Source organism: Misgurnus anguillicaudatus, chromosome 21 (assembly GCF_027580225.2).
Source record: "Misgurnus anguillicaudatus chromosome 21, ASM2758022v2, whole genome shotgun sequence".
Taxonomy (NCBI): Eukaryota; Metazoa; Chordata; class Actinopteri; order Cypriniformes; family Cobitidae; genus Misgurnus; species Misgurnus anguillicaudatus.
The window spans coordinates 36968940-36984515 of NC_073357.2; the positions used below are offsets into that span (position 1 = coordinate 36968940).

General features: G+C 37.5%; 1 protein-coding gene across 3 annotated transcripts in view; it reads left to right on the forward strand.

The window, feature by feature from the left end:
* The window catches only part of tox3 (TOX high mobility group box family member 3), a 191120-nt gene that overhangs the window by 167997 nt on the left and 7547 nt on the right, over positions 1-15576 (forward strand). For all 3 annotated transcript variants that reach the window (XM_055205612.2, XM_055205630.2, XM_055205604.2), the window contains 2 exons: positions 2621-2686; positions 8046-8294. In XM_055205612.2, the coding sequence (XP_055061587.2) occupies positions 2621-2686; positions 8046-8294 (315 nt within the window). The remainder of the gene's footprint in view (positions 1-2620; positions 2687-8045; positions 8295-15576) is intronic.

The following is a 15576-nucleotide window of genomic DNA, read 5'->3' on the forward strand; positions in this document are numbered from 1 at the left end:
CATAAAATTATGTAAAAAAGACCAAGGTTATAAGACCCTTATGGACACTGGGGTCCAAAAACAGTCAGATCTTTTAAGCGTGCTGTAGTTTTATTTATGTCACATTTATAATAGCAAAACATGTTCAAGTTCAAGTGCATTATAAAAACACACAACCTTGGTTTAGGCATATAAACTACAGTACAATCACATCTCTTTTACATAATATAAAAAGACTATTTGTCAGTAAAAGTAAAATCATATCTGGCTCAATTCCACCTTGACATGAACCCTGGCATCCTATTTCTATTCAAAATTCTGTTTCCTAAAAGCTATCTTGTTTATTATATTTCTGATTATATTATATGAATATATATTCATAAAAAATACAATTGGGTGAAATGTAATTTAAAACAGCAGTTCTTGTCTCTCTCTGTTATTGGTCTGAGAGAAATGTTTGTTCAATTAATATTCATGAGTTGCATCTGCATGTAGTAGTGATGTTCGGTAGAGAGTCAGGTATTGGGATTTTAAACAGGGTGAATGGTGAATGAAACTTAAAGCCTGGAGCATGGCTGGTACACTACACACACACACACACACACACACACACACACACAAGCATCTCTACCCTTACTGTTTGTATTATGTAGACTTACATTAGTGATGAAATGAGGCTTGAACTTTTTCCATTTTCTAAAAATCTGCCTTGTGATCTCTCTCTCTCTCTCTCTCTCTCTCTCTCTCTCTCTCCTTATTTTTATGGTGGTAGAGGAGGTGCTGTAATTGTTTCTCTTTAATGAGGTGTCAGTACAGGACACCCTAAAAAATATAGGGCTTTTTTCCTATTGGTTTTTCATCTACTAATGGCAGAATACTAAAAGACTATAGCAGCATGTATTTGCTTTTCATAATGCAGAAAAGCAAAGCAAGCAAATAAAAACAAACAAATGCATAAATTAAATGCACCTTAGGAGGGATAGAAATAGGGGACTCAGCACCACTGAGGATACAGTGTTGTTCAGTATTGTGATATGATCACAATGGTTTACAACAAACAGTGTATTCCTGACTGAGAAAAAGTGAAGTAAACACAGCATGTGGTTTTGGTCATTTTTCTATTCATTTCTATTTTTAGAAAGACATCATACTGCTGACATTATGGTGCTGTATTGTATTAGGGAGCGTGTGTGCTTTAGTGTATATAGCACCAGGTGAGAACTCCAAAAGGCTTCTTCAACCCAAAACACCTGCTCTCCAAGACCTGCAGCTGCCGGCAGGCCTGTGTTTGTATGTTTGCATTGTGCATGGATAGATGTGTATGCGTGCTGGTTAGACTTTTAAAATATCTCTCTTTCTCTCTCTCTCTCTCTCTCCCTCTCTCTCTCTCTCTCTCTCTCTCTCCAGGGCATAGACTAATTAATGGATACCATTCTCAGTTGATTAGCTACAGTTCCTTCTGTAATTACATTCGCATACTAACCACTCAAACAAAAAGATGAGGGGGAGAGAGAGAACAAAGCAAAGGAAAAATAAATTAATGCTCTTCTCATTTTGCTCTGATCTTAATTTGTTTCTGCTATTGTTTTCCCTCCACAATAAGATAAGAAAGCTCTTTTTCCTCTTATTTCGGCAATTCTGGTTGTGTAACATCTAAAGGAATCACTTTGTTATAAACAGACAAAAGCTTGCTGTTGGATGAGCGTTGAATCATGGCCTTCAGGCTGTTGTGAAGATGACTTTTTCTCGCTGTTCTGGTTACTGTTTGTGTGTATGTGTGTGCATATAAATGTGTGTGTGTGTGTGTATGCATGATTTGTCTGGTTATAGAGGGCCCTCTGTGCTGGCCCTCCAGCTGCTAACCCATAATTCCTCATTTTGCAGTCCCATTGTTCCTACCTGTCAGTGTGTTTGTGTCTCAGAAGAAAGATAGGATGGCTGCCATTTCAACAAATTTCTATCGTGTTTGATTTAGAGGGATAACGATTATATAAATGATTATAAGAGAAGCTCAATTTAGAACAAAAACTCTACTACATTGATAGCCTGTGCAGTAAACAAGATGAAGTTTAAAACAGCATGATTTCATTATCTCACATCGCCTCACCCTTTATTTGCATACTATTTTCAAATTCTCAGACCTGTATACTGCCTTTCTTCTTATTATTTATTTTATTAAAGAGTCTCAACCTGCCCTACCTATATAACAATCTCCTAATTTCGTTTATTTAACAGACACAGTTATGTCTTATATGACTTAACCACACCTTTGTACTCCAAAGATATTTTCTCAAAAATAGAGCAAGCCACACCTATCTCTCCCCCCGATTCATTCTTACTAAAGAATAAAACCTTTTTCATACACAGTGCTACACATTTTGATTATTTGTTTTACTTGTGAATCGAACCTTGACATAAAAGTTCTTAATAGCATTGCGTTCTACCATTAGAGCTGTTGGAACATAAATGATAAACTAATGAATTAATGAACGTTTAGCAGTGGCACTGCTTCCTGATACTCCAAAATAACGTTTTAGTTAATGTGTTTGCAGAATATTTATGTGCAGTTGCTATTTTTTGCATAAAGCTGACTACAGAGAGACTAAAATAACTCGTGTTTTCTTTCTTGTTTCTTTTGCAGTTTGGGAATAACAACAACTACATGAACATGGCCGATGCCAATGGAGCTCTATTAGCAGGGGGAGATGTGAGTATATCAGATAACATTTTACATTGCCATGGATGGTAAACTATTACGAGCTAATGGCATGAGCTATATCACTGGGACGTCTAAACAGTCATTTCCATGCATAACCATTTATTGTTTTAAAGCGAACCTAAGTCCCCACAGCTCGCGTGCCTTTATAAGTTTTAATAAAACGAGTCATTTCAGTGGCAGGTGTGCAGCTGCTACATTTACATAAAACATGATTTTCCTCCTACATGCTTTCCTGAATTGCTATGGGATTTTCCTTAAAGCTTAAAGCTTGTTATGCCAGCGGCTATCTATTCATGCACATTCACTTGTGTCGTTATAATCCGACTGAATGATTGTTCCAGTGGACCTGGTGTGTTTATGTATCAGTGTTTACATTGTTAACACCTGGACAAGAGTGACTGGCTCAATACTGGCCAGAGGTCAGGTCAAGTACTGTAAGCATGTAAAAACATCTACTATACTTATACAACCAAGGTACTAAAGGAGAAAAAGTGTCCCATTTATTAAAGTCACTCTTGACTTCCCTCATCTTTATCAGTTTATTTTATATCTCAGACTGGTCTCTGCTTGCTTTATATAACAATATATGTTCTGGCTCCATGTTACACTCTTCTGTTGCCCCTGCCTGATTTCCATCCCATTTCCAATGCAAATCTCCATCTCCTTAACATCTCAACGGCATTGATGGACTCATGCTGGCTAAGCAAAGATAATTCATGCGTGAGTCTGTGCATGTGAAGTCCATTTGTGCGTGTTTGTTTATTCGCATAGTGTGTGTACGTGCATTGACTTGCTACACTTACTTTTTTTATTTGAAGTGCGAGCACAGCTTGTGTAACCACATGTGATCGAGTCGGTTGCAAACTCTATGATTTCTCCAGGTTGACACCTGCAGTGGAAATAGAGCTTTTTGATGAAAAATCTCCCTCATTTGAAATTTTCTTGAAAACATAAAGCAGATTTTGGCATGCATTCTATACATATGGCTTTATGGGATGTGACACAATGAAATTACCAGCATTAATGTTTTTTTTTTTTTTTTGGTCATCAAACACAGGCTAAAAAGAAATTAAAGGGACTTTACCTTAGTGAGTACTGTAATTTCACAGTGTGATGGGTTTTCCATGAGCTTTAGCTCTTTCATTAATCTGCTTAATGTGTCATCTAGAGAGAAATGTGAGAAAGGCTAAGCAAATCTGAGTCTCATGCTGTGCGTATCTGTGTATGAATGTGTATATAACATTAGACTTACTGTTAACCAAATGCATATCAATGTGTCTTTTAAAATAATAATAGACCTTGAAAAAAGATCCAATCTTGATTCATACTACATATTACAATGCATAACATTAATCTTGTAAAATGAATCAGGTTTAACTTTCGATAATATATGTAAACGACATTAACTCTGTAATGAAACATGATATGGAAACAGAATATGGCAGTACTCGATCAGGTGACCTCTCTCTTCCTGCTTTATAACTGAAACTGATACTATCATATTCTGTTCCACTCAGCAAGATCACTTATCACGCACAATCTCGTTACATGCATGTAATCACTACTGTATATATGTAGAAATGGATTTGAAATGGCTAGTATACCGAGAGAGGGCCATTGTCATCTGAGTAGCGCCTCTTTCTTTGCTTGACTGATATTAGGAGCTCTGCCTTATCGATTTTTCTAACCAGCATGCTCAGTAATTGTGATGCACTGCCTTTTAACAAGTGCTGCTTATGTCTTTTCAGTTGACTAAATGTTCAAACTGAAAAGGCTTATTGTTTTTTAATCTGTGCTATTGGTTTACCCTGGTTATTGTATTAGGTTTAGCGTAATAGTGCTGGTGAAAAAAATGGATGCATCAAGGTTGAATGTTTATATGTGGGGGCTTTTGGAACATTTTTGTGTAAAGGCTATGCAAATTCCCTTTATGTAAAAACCTATAGGAGACACATGTAAAGCACATCTAATTTACATGGGATTTACACAAAATGGGATTTACATGTCTCACGTGCAATTACATGTGTTTTCGCACATGTAAAGGTCATGTGGCTTTTCAGTAAAGGCTTTTTTAAAAATGCTATTTCATCCTTAGGTGAACATTTAGACTTTTAAAAAAAAACTCCTGCCAGTTAGGACATATAGGACAGACCTACGCACAAAGCCAGCATCTGAATTTTTTATATTAAAATGGTCAGCAGTGGCTGAACAATGTTTCTTAAAAGTCAAACCAAATTCAGATGGCTTTGAATTAGAGCCACAATATGTAAGATTTTGCACAATGTGATAAATTTAATGCAGTTGTGTACTTATCCCATTATCCCAAAAGTTCCCAAGGATTGGGATTGTCACCTATCAATGAAGTAAAATATGTGTTATCCTCAGTTTCCGCTTGTAGAAACTATGGCAACACGAGTGGACAAATGTGGTGGTTATACAGCATCTAGCATGTTGTGCCTTGCAACTAATTCATTGATAATATAAGAATATATTAAAATAATGTGATCAAATTTATAGGTAAAAAATATTCATAACCTTATCTGTGAACATGATTTGCAAATTCAATACGTCTCTGGTGAAAATGAAATATCCTGTCGTTCCACTCTCCTTCATAACGTCATTAACTCTTTCCGCGCCAATGACGAGTATTTCCAGCTTTCCGCAATATCACTATTATCCACCAGGTGGATACTTATCCGCAACTTATAAAACCCGGAAGTATCGCCCTAGGGCAGTGGTTCTCAACTCCAGTCCTCGGGCCCCCCTCTCCCAGAACATTTTAGATGTCTCCATATATAAAACACCTGATTTAGTTCATCAGCTTATTAGTGTGTTAATTAAGGTAACGTTTCAAACATTCTGGCAGAAGCCTGATGAGTGGATTCAGGTGTTTCATATAAGGAGACATCTAAAATTTTCTGGGAGGTGGGGCCCGGGGACTGGAGTTGAGAACCACTGGCCTAGGGCAAACAGCTGTATGTCCGTGTCAGTTTTGAGGATCACTCTGCGTCTGATCTCTATCAAATGTCCTTCACAAAAATTATCTCGGCTTTTTGCTTAAAATTTTGTGTTTTTAAAAAAACCTACCCACATTTGAGAGGTGATAAAAATACAAATGAAGGTAGGATGAAATCCTGGATGAAAGGATTTTTTGGTTTATTTGAAAGCATATGGTCTGTTCTTTCATTTGATATATTGTATGTTTATATATTTTAAGAAGAACATTTTCTGGAAGTCATTAAACTTTTGTCATGAAAAAATCATGAAAAATGCTGGCGCTGGCTTGCAACTTTTTTAAAAAATACTGGCGGGGAAAGAGTTAAAGTCATTATTTTCTCATCCTTGTGTTGTTCTAAATCTGTATGAATTTCTTTATCTGATGAGCACAAAAGAAGATATTTTAATAAATGATGGTAAACACACAGCTGATAACCATTGGTAACCATTGACTTCAATTGGTACTGTCAACTATGTGCTTATTATCATTTATCAAAATATCTTCTTTATCATTTATCACCATAATATTTGTTTTCCTACTATGGAAGTCAATGGGTACAATCAGCTGTGTATCAAAATAGCTTATTTTGTGTTCATCAGAGAAAAAGAATTCATAAAGGTTTAGAACAGCATGAGGATAAGAAAATGATGACACAATTTTCACTTTTGGGTGAACTATCTCTTTAAGCATCGCCTTTGTTATTGTTTTAAAAATGCAAGTTTTAGTGGCAAAATCCTACATATTGTGCCTTTAACCAAAAAACTAGAAAAAAATAATTTAGTTTTTGTGCATTCATGCTGTGTCTTTGACCTTGAAAGTGGAGTCAGGTTTTTTTAGTTGTGGTACATTTTACATTCAAAAATTCTTGCAAACTGCTCCAAACCTCTCACATGTAGTAGCTGAATCCAGGATTAAATCCACTTTATAACACAATCTCTGCAGCCACCTTTATTTTCTTCATCCTCTGCTGTTCTCATCCCACGACACTGCAAGCCGACAATGTCTGAACACCAGACAGGCCACAAACACATCTCAATTCTCATTTACACAAACAGACTCGCTCACCATCTCCCACAGCAGATGCTAATTTAATATCTCATCTCATTGTGTTCAGTCAGGTGTTCAGTGTTTTGTTTAGTTATTTGTAAAGGTCAATGTCATTTCAGTGATGTGAAAAAGACGAAGAAAGAGACACATTTGATCTTTGAATGTCGTATCTGATTTTACAGTATAGCTATGTTGTTAGGGCATTTAGGTCTTTCTTTCTTTTGCTCTGTGGTGTTGTACTGTGCACATGCTGGGACTGCAGGTCTTATTCATAGAGAAAGGTCATGAAGTAAAGTAAATGAAAAGAGCACCTTTCACTTTCTCCCTCTCCATCTCTCTGCTCTCCTTTCACTCATTCAACCAATGTCCTTCTTTTTATCTTATTCTTTTTTGTCCCCTGATCATCTACATCTCTATGATATCTGTATTCCATGATACAGTTTTTATTATTTATGCCTCAGTGCTGCTGTTTTGATTAACACAGTTAACTGCAGCTATGCCATAGGGAGGGAAAATGAGCTTGTAGCTGTGTGTTAATGGAGAACTGGGAGACAGAGCTGTGCTGGCCACTAATGGTTTTAAATGGAGGTAATGTGAACATGTGTTAGGAGCTGCAAGCCTCTGGCCTTCACTGTGATCAACACGTCACTACCTTTACAAGATCTGCTGCGCACAGCTGTGGAAAAAGTGCTGGAATGGAGTCATATAAAAAGCAAAAAAGGAGAGAAAAATGGGAGTGGTGATGATTATTATTAGCCGTAAGCCTTGACTGGATCTCATCATGAAGTCAAGTGCGTGTGTGGTTTCCAGTGGTGGGTCAGGTTTTGCCTACATTTTATTGTGGGGACTGAATTCACCTAATGGGGGTACCAGTATTTGCACTTAAAAGGGAAAAGAAGAACAATAATATGCTTAAAGATTGTGCTGCTGTGTTTGCTTTTGAGCAATGAGGAAATGATGTAATTCTGCTTGTGTGATAGCTGTATATTTAATTTCAAAGTCAGATATTTTATCCTCACATTATGTTTCATGGAGACCATAAATGATAAACATTTTCTTGTACCAGAATTAAATGTGTTTTCTTATCTTCTCTATTTGGGTAAAGAGTTATTTCCCAGCTTAAAGATTAAATGTGTTCCCAGTTTATGAGAAATCAGCAGGCTGTTTACTTTCTGCAGCTATTGTCCTTGTAACATATTATTAAGAACATACACAGTAATGGTTAGCGGGGACTGTAGATATTCATCTGCATGACAGATGGCTTTGCAGCTAGCTCATGACTTTCTGCTTTTTTGTCTTTAGACGTTTCACACTCCAAGTCTTGGTGACGAGGAGTTCGAAATACCCCCTATCACCCCTCCCCCTGAGGTGGAGTCTGGCATGGGCCTCCAAGAGGTGGACTCGAGCTACCCCGGGCTACCCGACCACCCAAACTCTCATCGCGGATCGTACATCCCACAGTTCCCACCCCAGAGCCTGGAGCTTCCCTCAATCACCATCTCCAGAAATATGATGGACCAGGAAGGACAAATGAACAATGGACACCCAGGGGTAAAAATCAAGTTATTCTCACATTTACTTGAGACTTTATTGGTGTAAATACAGGGCTCCAGACTGCATTTTGCCACCAAAATTTGAGAGTGTGCCACTGAATTTTACATCCAGTCGCACATGTGCAACCAGTAAATTTGACCTTTTTTTGTGATGTGACACTGAATTTGAAACAGCACGATGTACTTTCTGCATCTATCATCAACGTATTTATTAATAATACAGTGGAAATTAGTAGAAATGTGAATATTTGGTTTGCATGTTGATTTACAGCGTGTGCCCCTAAATTTTCTGGTTGCTCCCCTAAAATTTTCAGTTGGGGGCTACTGTGCTCCTAGTGCAAAAAGTTAGTCTGGAGCCCTGAAATATTAAGTAGTAGTAGCTGGGAGTTGTTATGCAAAAGTAAAAGAAAATGCATTTCTAACATGATATTCAACCCCAGCTACGTTTATCTTCCACAGCCCACTGAAATAAGTGTGGATGGTTTTCTTCTCTAAATGCAAATGCGTTTGCCAAAGGTGTTGTGTGCAAAACGAATTCGGTGGCTGATATATAAACTGGATTTGTACTTGTAGACGATTGAAAACAGACAGTGGTTGTGCAGTAAAACATTGCCAGATTTAGCTAAATATATTCCTTCTGTAACCTTGTGTCGCTGTGATGACTAATATATTAGACAGGCAAGCATTTGCTTCATAACAATCATGTTTTACGATCAAGCTTTTATAGCTGTTAATTTAGATAGAGAAATGGTTTCTAAATGCCACAGAGATGGATTCAGCGAAGAGGAAGCTGTGAAAATGCCACGGCCTTACTAGAAATATTAAAACTGCTATTATAGAAATGAAATCACTGTCAAAGGCCTATAATGCATCAAAGGACACAAATGTGACGTTCGCCAGCTTTTTTTTATAATTATGACAAAGTTTGAATTAGAAACAGCTTTAAAAAATAAACAAAACAGCTCCTCCATACTGTATGTATATACAGTATGTAAAATGATACATCTGTATTTACATTCCAATATCGATAGGCACCATCAAATTTTACTGCCCTTCCATGCTGCTGGCAAGTAAAATAATTGCAGCTTTTAAAATATTTGTGCTGCATAAGTGACCGCCGCAAGGCTTTTTGCCTAAAGAATTTTCATTTCATGCTCAGTTAAGCCCGTATGCAGCCGAGAAAAAAAAAACAGAACCTTGACACAATTACAACGTGAACGGGTTCTCGCTGCACTGTGAAGGGATTAGATTTGATTTCCCAACATTATTCCTCTTTAGCAGCTATTTCTGTGGACAGTGCCTCTGATTGTGTGGGGACTATATTAGCAGGTTTGGGGAGAATGAGGGCACTCTGTCCTGCGTCTAGTGGCATTATGACCATCCCGCTGAATCTTCTCTATCGCTCATCACCCGGTGTCCTCCTGAAAGACTCTCAGTCTCTCATCTTAATGGAATTGATCTCAGTTTGTACTGCTCTCTGGGATTGGTACGGACAGCGTCGCGCGATTGAGTCAATGCTTTATATTTGTAAAGGACTCGGTAAGGGCTTGCTGAAGTTAACCTTTAGTGTCGTCCTTCTGTGAGTTTTGTGTATTTCAGATTCGTAATTTAATCGAATGCAGTATGACGCACCAAGAAGGACAATTAAGGGTCACATTGATGTAATATTTTGGAGTAGAAAGGGCATGAACCAAAAATTTTACTTAAAATAGCGCATTAGTAATTATGGAAAGGTAAATCAGATCATTCCATGAGCTTATCTATGAGAGATAATAAGCGAGCAGTGAGCCTGTTTAAGTTTAATTTGCTCTCCGTGTTTCTGAATCTCTGCCAAATATTCCTCTAATTCCTTCCCTCCGATGCTGCACGTCTGTCAGGTGAAATTAGCCGCAGATGCTGCTGGACAAACCTAACTCTGCAAAATCCATTTCTCAGCTGTGAAGATGTCTGGCAGGATTTCGAATGTGAAGTCATTATTTATTTAATCTGTTCTCCTAACAAGCTCCTGCATCTCGCTGGAATCTCGTTGAATCTGACTAGTGCTCGTGCAGGCCAGAACTTATGAGGAATCAAAGATCTGAATCCTAAAGAAAGGCTGTGATCCAGGAGGTTGTGTTGATATAAACAGAGCAGATCAAACATTCCTGTTGTAACATCTCGATCCAGAAATTACAATACTGCATATGAAGAGCTCAGATGCCAAAGCTGCTAAATGCCACCTCTGTCAAAAATGAGCTAATGATATTAATCAAATGCTCTGGGCACATTCTATATATTCATTAAATACTTTATTTTAAATACACTTGGCCACAGGCCATCCAGAAATACCAGTTTGTTTTCAGAATCGCAACGTCGATTGTTCAGCAAAGTGCACATTCAAACTTGATTCCCTTTTAAGCACTTGGGCCTGAATACATCATGAAAGTGGCAGCCACATGCATCACAGCTCCCACTAATCTGTTCTTCAGTTTTTTTATTTTTATCTTTTGAATTTTGGCTTTCATAATTTGCAGTGTTTCTAGTTGCATCTTTAGTGATTATGCAACTGTTTACTAGGCATATGTCTTGTCCCAAGCAGATTTTTGTGGTGAGGTTGTGAATTGCAACCAATGGCTTAGTCCACTGCTCACGCCTCGCTTTTGAAACACAGAGAAGCTACGGTAGCCGCCACCGGACAAAAATGTCATCGTCGTAGACAACTAAGTAAAAAATGTGTCCATTTAAGGGCTTATGTAGAAAAATGGCGGCACAAAATGGCAACTTCCATGTAAGGGGACCCTTTGGTGTATGTAGATAAAAAGTTCTTGTTCTAAGGTAATAAACACATAACGGTTCATTATGAAAGGTCTTTATACACTCCTGATAATATAGTTTTGTATATTATTTTGCATTTCTGTCAAGAGATCCTTCTAAAAATTACACACTGCTCCTTTAAATGGTTTTGCAGTGAAGGACAGTCAAACTTAAATACAAATGAAATGACTAAAGTGCCATTTGTGAAAATAAGGCATTTCAATTACTGATTTTAAAATTACTGAACATAAACATAAGAGATTGTTTATAAATGCATATTTACAAGAAAACATGTCAGATGCACATGTCTGAACTTGCATGTTTTTTTTTTTATTATTAAAAATAACCCAACAAGCAAAACATTTAGTTTATAATGATAGCTCACTAGGGTGTCACGATTCTCCAAATCCTCGATTCGATTACTTTTTTTTTTCTCGATTCTAAGGTCACAATTCGATTCTTGATTTTTACTTTTTTTTAAAGCGCAAAAAAAATGCTATGCCATTTTTAGAATAGACTTTTATGAAATACAAAATCTGACCTTGAACCCGGAGATGCCCTGCCATGTTAGTCGTGCTGCCAGTGGAAAAAATATGATACACGCACATACCTGATAAAACGAAACATCTGTCAGTACTTTGCATCTTAAAAACGCGCTTTCATTACCGTCACACAAGATTGTGAGACTACACCCCAATAAGTCATGTTTAAATGCGGTTTTCATAACTCTTAAACAACTGAAATAAGTTGTTGTGAAACTTAAACAGATCTCAGTTCAGAGAAACGACCAGTCCAGTCCGTTTTTTAATTCGAAGTTCGAGATTGTGACTTAATTTCGATCGATTTCAATTTAAAATCTAAATCGTGACACCCTTACTCACTATTGAGTTACAGTCCATGTGGTCTAAATTGTTTAGAGTAGGTGTTTGTGAGATTCACACTGCAATGGTAAATCTTGTCTTTGTGATCCTTCCCAAACTGACAAGGCTTTGACTGCTGTCTCGGAATAAAATGGAGAATATGTCCAGTGTTGCAGAAACTATATTTTTCTTTCCCAAACACCAAACAGACGCATACACACACATACACTTCTCCCTCTCCTCCACTCTCTCTCTCTCTCTCTCTCTCTCTCTCTCTCTCTCTCTCTCTCTCTCTCTCTTTACACCTTTCTGTTATCTTATCTCCAAGCTGAGTAGTTGTGACATCAGTTGTACATCAATCTTTGAAAGTGGATTTTTTTTCTTCCTTTACTTTCATGTTTCTTTTTTCTTCTTTTTTCTGCCAGACAGCCATTGTGACATATTGGGCCAGTAAGAAATGAAAGATATTCATGCAGGCATGCAATACTTGTAATGAAGTCTCAGCCTGACCTTCTGTGTGATTGATTTTGTAATTTAGTTTTCTCAGCCTGTACTTGAAATGAAATGAAATCATGTTGAACAAGTTTTAAATACCCATAAGGCAGCGGGAGAGGTGGAGGGAGGGAGGAAAGAGAAAAAGAGAAGAAATAGAGTTCTGTTTTTTTAAGAAATTGATTTAAATTCAAATTTATTTATAAAGCGCTAAATAAAACAACAATGTTGACCATAGTGCTGTACAAACAATAGCACAATTAGAAAACGACAGCTTTTAAAATATGATCACATCTGTATAGTTATTAAAGTAATATAAAATAACCTAATAACTAAGAAAATCTAAATATATCTTAACTACTAGAATCAAAAGAAATATGATACTATAGCAACCTCCAGCACTTCTATGATTGAACACTATTATAAAAAAAATATTTTCAAGTGGCTTTTAAACTGGCCGAGGATCAGTATGTTCCTAATATATAACGGCAGGCTGTTTCATAATTTGAGGGCAGAGACTGCAAATGCACAATCCCCTTTGGAGTTCATCTTAGACAGAGAAACAACAACAAGTTTCTGTGATTGAGATTGTAAGGATCTAATTGGCTTTTGTTCCTGTATTAGATCAGCAATATAAGATGGAGCGATGCCATGTAGGGATTTAAATAGTCAACTAATAATAATCCTAAAATAAACAGGCAGTGCAATGATTTTAATACCGCAGAGATATTCTCGACTCTGTTTTTTAAAGGGCTGCAATTCATACATTTTATGACATTAACATACATGCATTTGGCTGATGCTTTTAAAACAGTATACATTTTACCCATATGTGTATACACAACCCTTATGCTACGTACACACCAAACGCGGGGCATCGCGTTACTCGCGGGATTTAACTTCATGTCATGCAAATTTTTCGCTCGAGTTGAATATTTTCAACTCGGGCGAAGTCGCGGTTGAGGCGAATAGCGTGTGTTTTCGTGGCAAACGCACTGCCCATATCGTGTCATTCGCATCACCCCACATGAGGACGTGTCTGATTGTGTCTTTGCATTGACTTTGTATATAATCTACTAGCGCAAATCGTTGAACTCGCGTCTGGTGTAAACTCACAGTTATGCTACATACACACCAAACGCGGGGCATCGCGTTACTCGCTCTAGATTACCCACGGGATTTAATCTCGTGTCATGCAAATATTTCGCTCGAGTTGAATATTGAACAGCGCATGTTTTCGCGGTAAACGTGCCGCCCATATTGCGTCGTTTCGCAACGGCCCATGCGAGGACGCGTCTGATCGCGTCTTTGCATTGACTTTGTATGTAATCTACTCGCGCAAATCTTTGAACTCCTTCGTTAGGCTTCCCACAGTTAGGCTTCTGACGAAATGCTTAACCTAGCTAGACACGTAAAAAAAATACTGTAGCATACTTTAGTACCCAGTAAATTGTTGTATACTGTATTATATTTTAGTAATTAGTACACTTTGTAAATGAATCCTTAACTGCGGTAAATTGATAAACTGCAGTAAATACTGTACTATACCTCTATATATTTACTATAGTAAGTGTATAAGTAACACTATAGTATCTAGGAATTTTACTTTACTTTAATTTATTATATTTCAATATGGTTGTTTGAGAGAGAGAGAGAGAGAGAGGAGGTGAAGGATAAAAAAAATTAGAAAACAATTTATCGTCATGCTACTGTGGTCTCTGCAAGCATTCAAAATTCCATTTTCTTACTGTATTTTTCTTGAGGACCCAGTTATGCAGGTAGCCTTAAACGGTTGTAAAAATAAAGCGGTCCTCGCGTTAAGGTCCCACCACAGCTGTGAATATGTGCATGGGGCTGATAAACTACCCATAATAGAGGCGACCTTTTCACATTGGCCAAAGTTGTGAGGTTCATCCTCATAATTACCATATAGATGATTTTACTCCGTTTTCTGTTATGGAACATTTCCAAGAGCTCCACGGAAAGATTGAATGGAAATTGAACTTGTTAACATTCTTTTCAACATGGAACAGCTCATACCAAGCTGCTTTTAATAAACCCTCCTTTTTTATTCCCACCCCCCATCCGAATCCAGAAGGCCGATATCTTAAAGAGCATACCCAAGACTGTCAGCCATTGACACGACAACTTCAGATTCTTATCCCTGACCGGCTGAAAGCAGTATTGCTTATGTTATGGTTCTGAACACATGCTGGAAAAAAGAGGTCTGAGGTTTTTCAAGGGTTTTTGTTGACTGTTTAGTTGCGGTTCCTGCTTTTGATGAAAGAGGCGAGGACACTATCTAAGGTACAACCAAACAGTCGTCTATCAAAGGTCTCAGTGTGTTATATAGTTTGGCAGCTGGTCAGCCTCTTTCAAGTGCTTTTAATATGGAAAGGTTTTGTGCCTGTGGTAAAGTATAAATTCTAAACTTTATACAGCATGTTGGGAAATAAAGATAGGAGGGGAAAAAGATCCTTTTTGCCGGGATTCAGTCGGTGTAGATAGACTGATTGCTTGAATAATAACAACATTTGCACAAGCACACACAAACACACAGGCGAGAGGATAGGGCACATCTGGCCTCTTTGCTCTTCAGATAAGAAGTTATTTACAGATTTATGAAGACTATCAAAAGCATCTGTGTAGATGCGAGCTGTGTGTCTGCAGACAATGTTCCAATCAAAATGCAAATCGAGGCTGTACAGCAGGGACATAAATAAACAGATCGAATACAGACTGGCTCTTTCTACAAGCTAAACTACTCCGACAGCAGAAATCACATTTCTTTCATTGCCTACAAAGGGTGCTATTAGCAGCTGCCTGCCATTTGTGCTGGTTTAGTCTGAATGTTTCATTCACTCCTCTTTATTTTCGATATACTGATTTGCACACCGTGCATAAATAACTATTTTATATCAAATTATCTCATGGTTTGATTTTCTGCTGTTTGATCACTCGGTCTCATGTCTGGAAGCGAAAAGATAATGTTGTCAAATCATTAGATGCTTTAAGATGAATTGCAGATGCTTTTTTATCCTCTGTGGGAATTATTACTACATCTGTTCTGCTCTACGCGATGGGATCAAAGCTAAAGACCAGTTCTGACCGTGCCCGCTTTAAAAAAATAATACT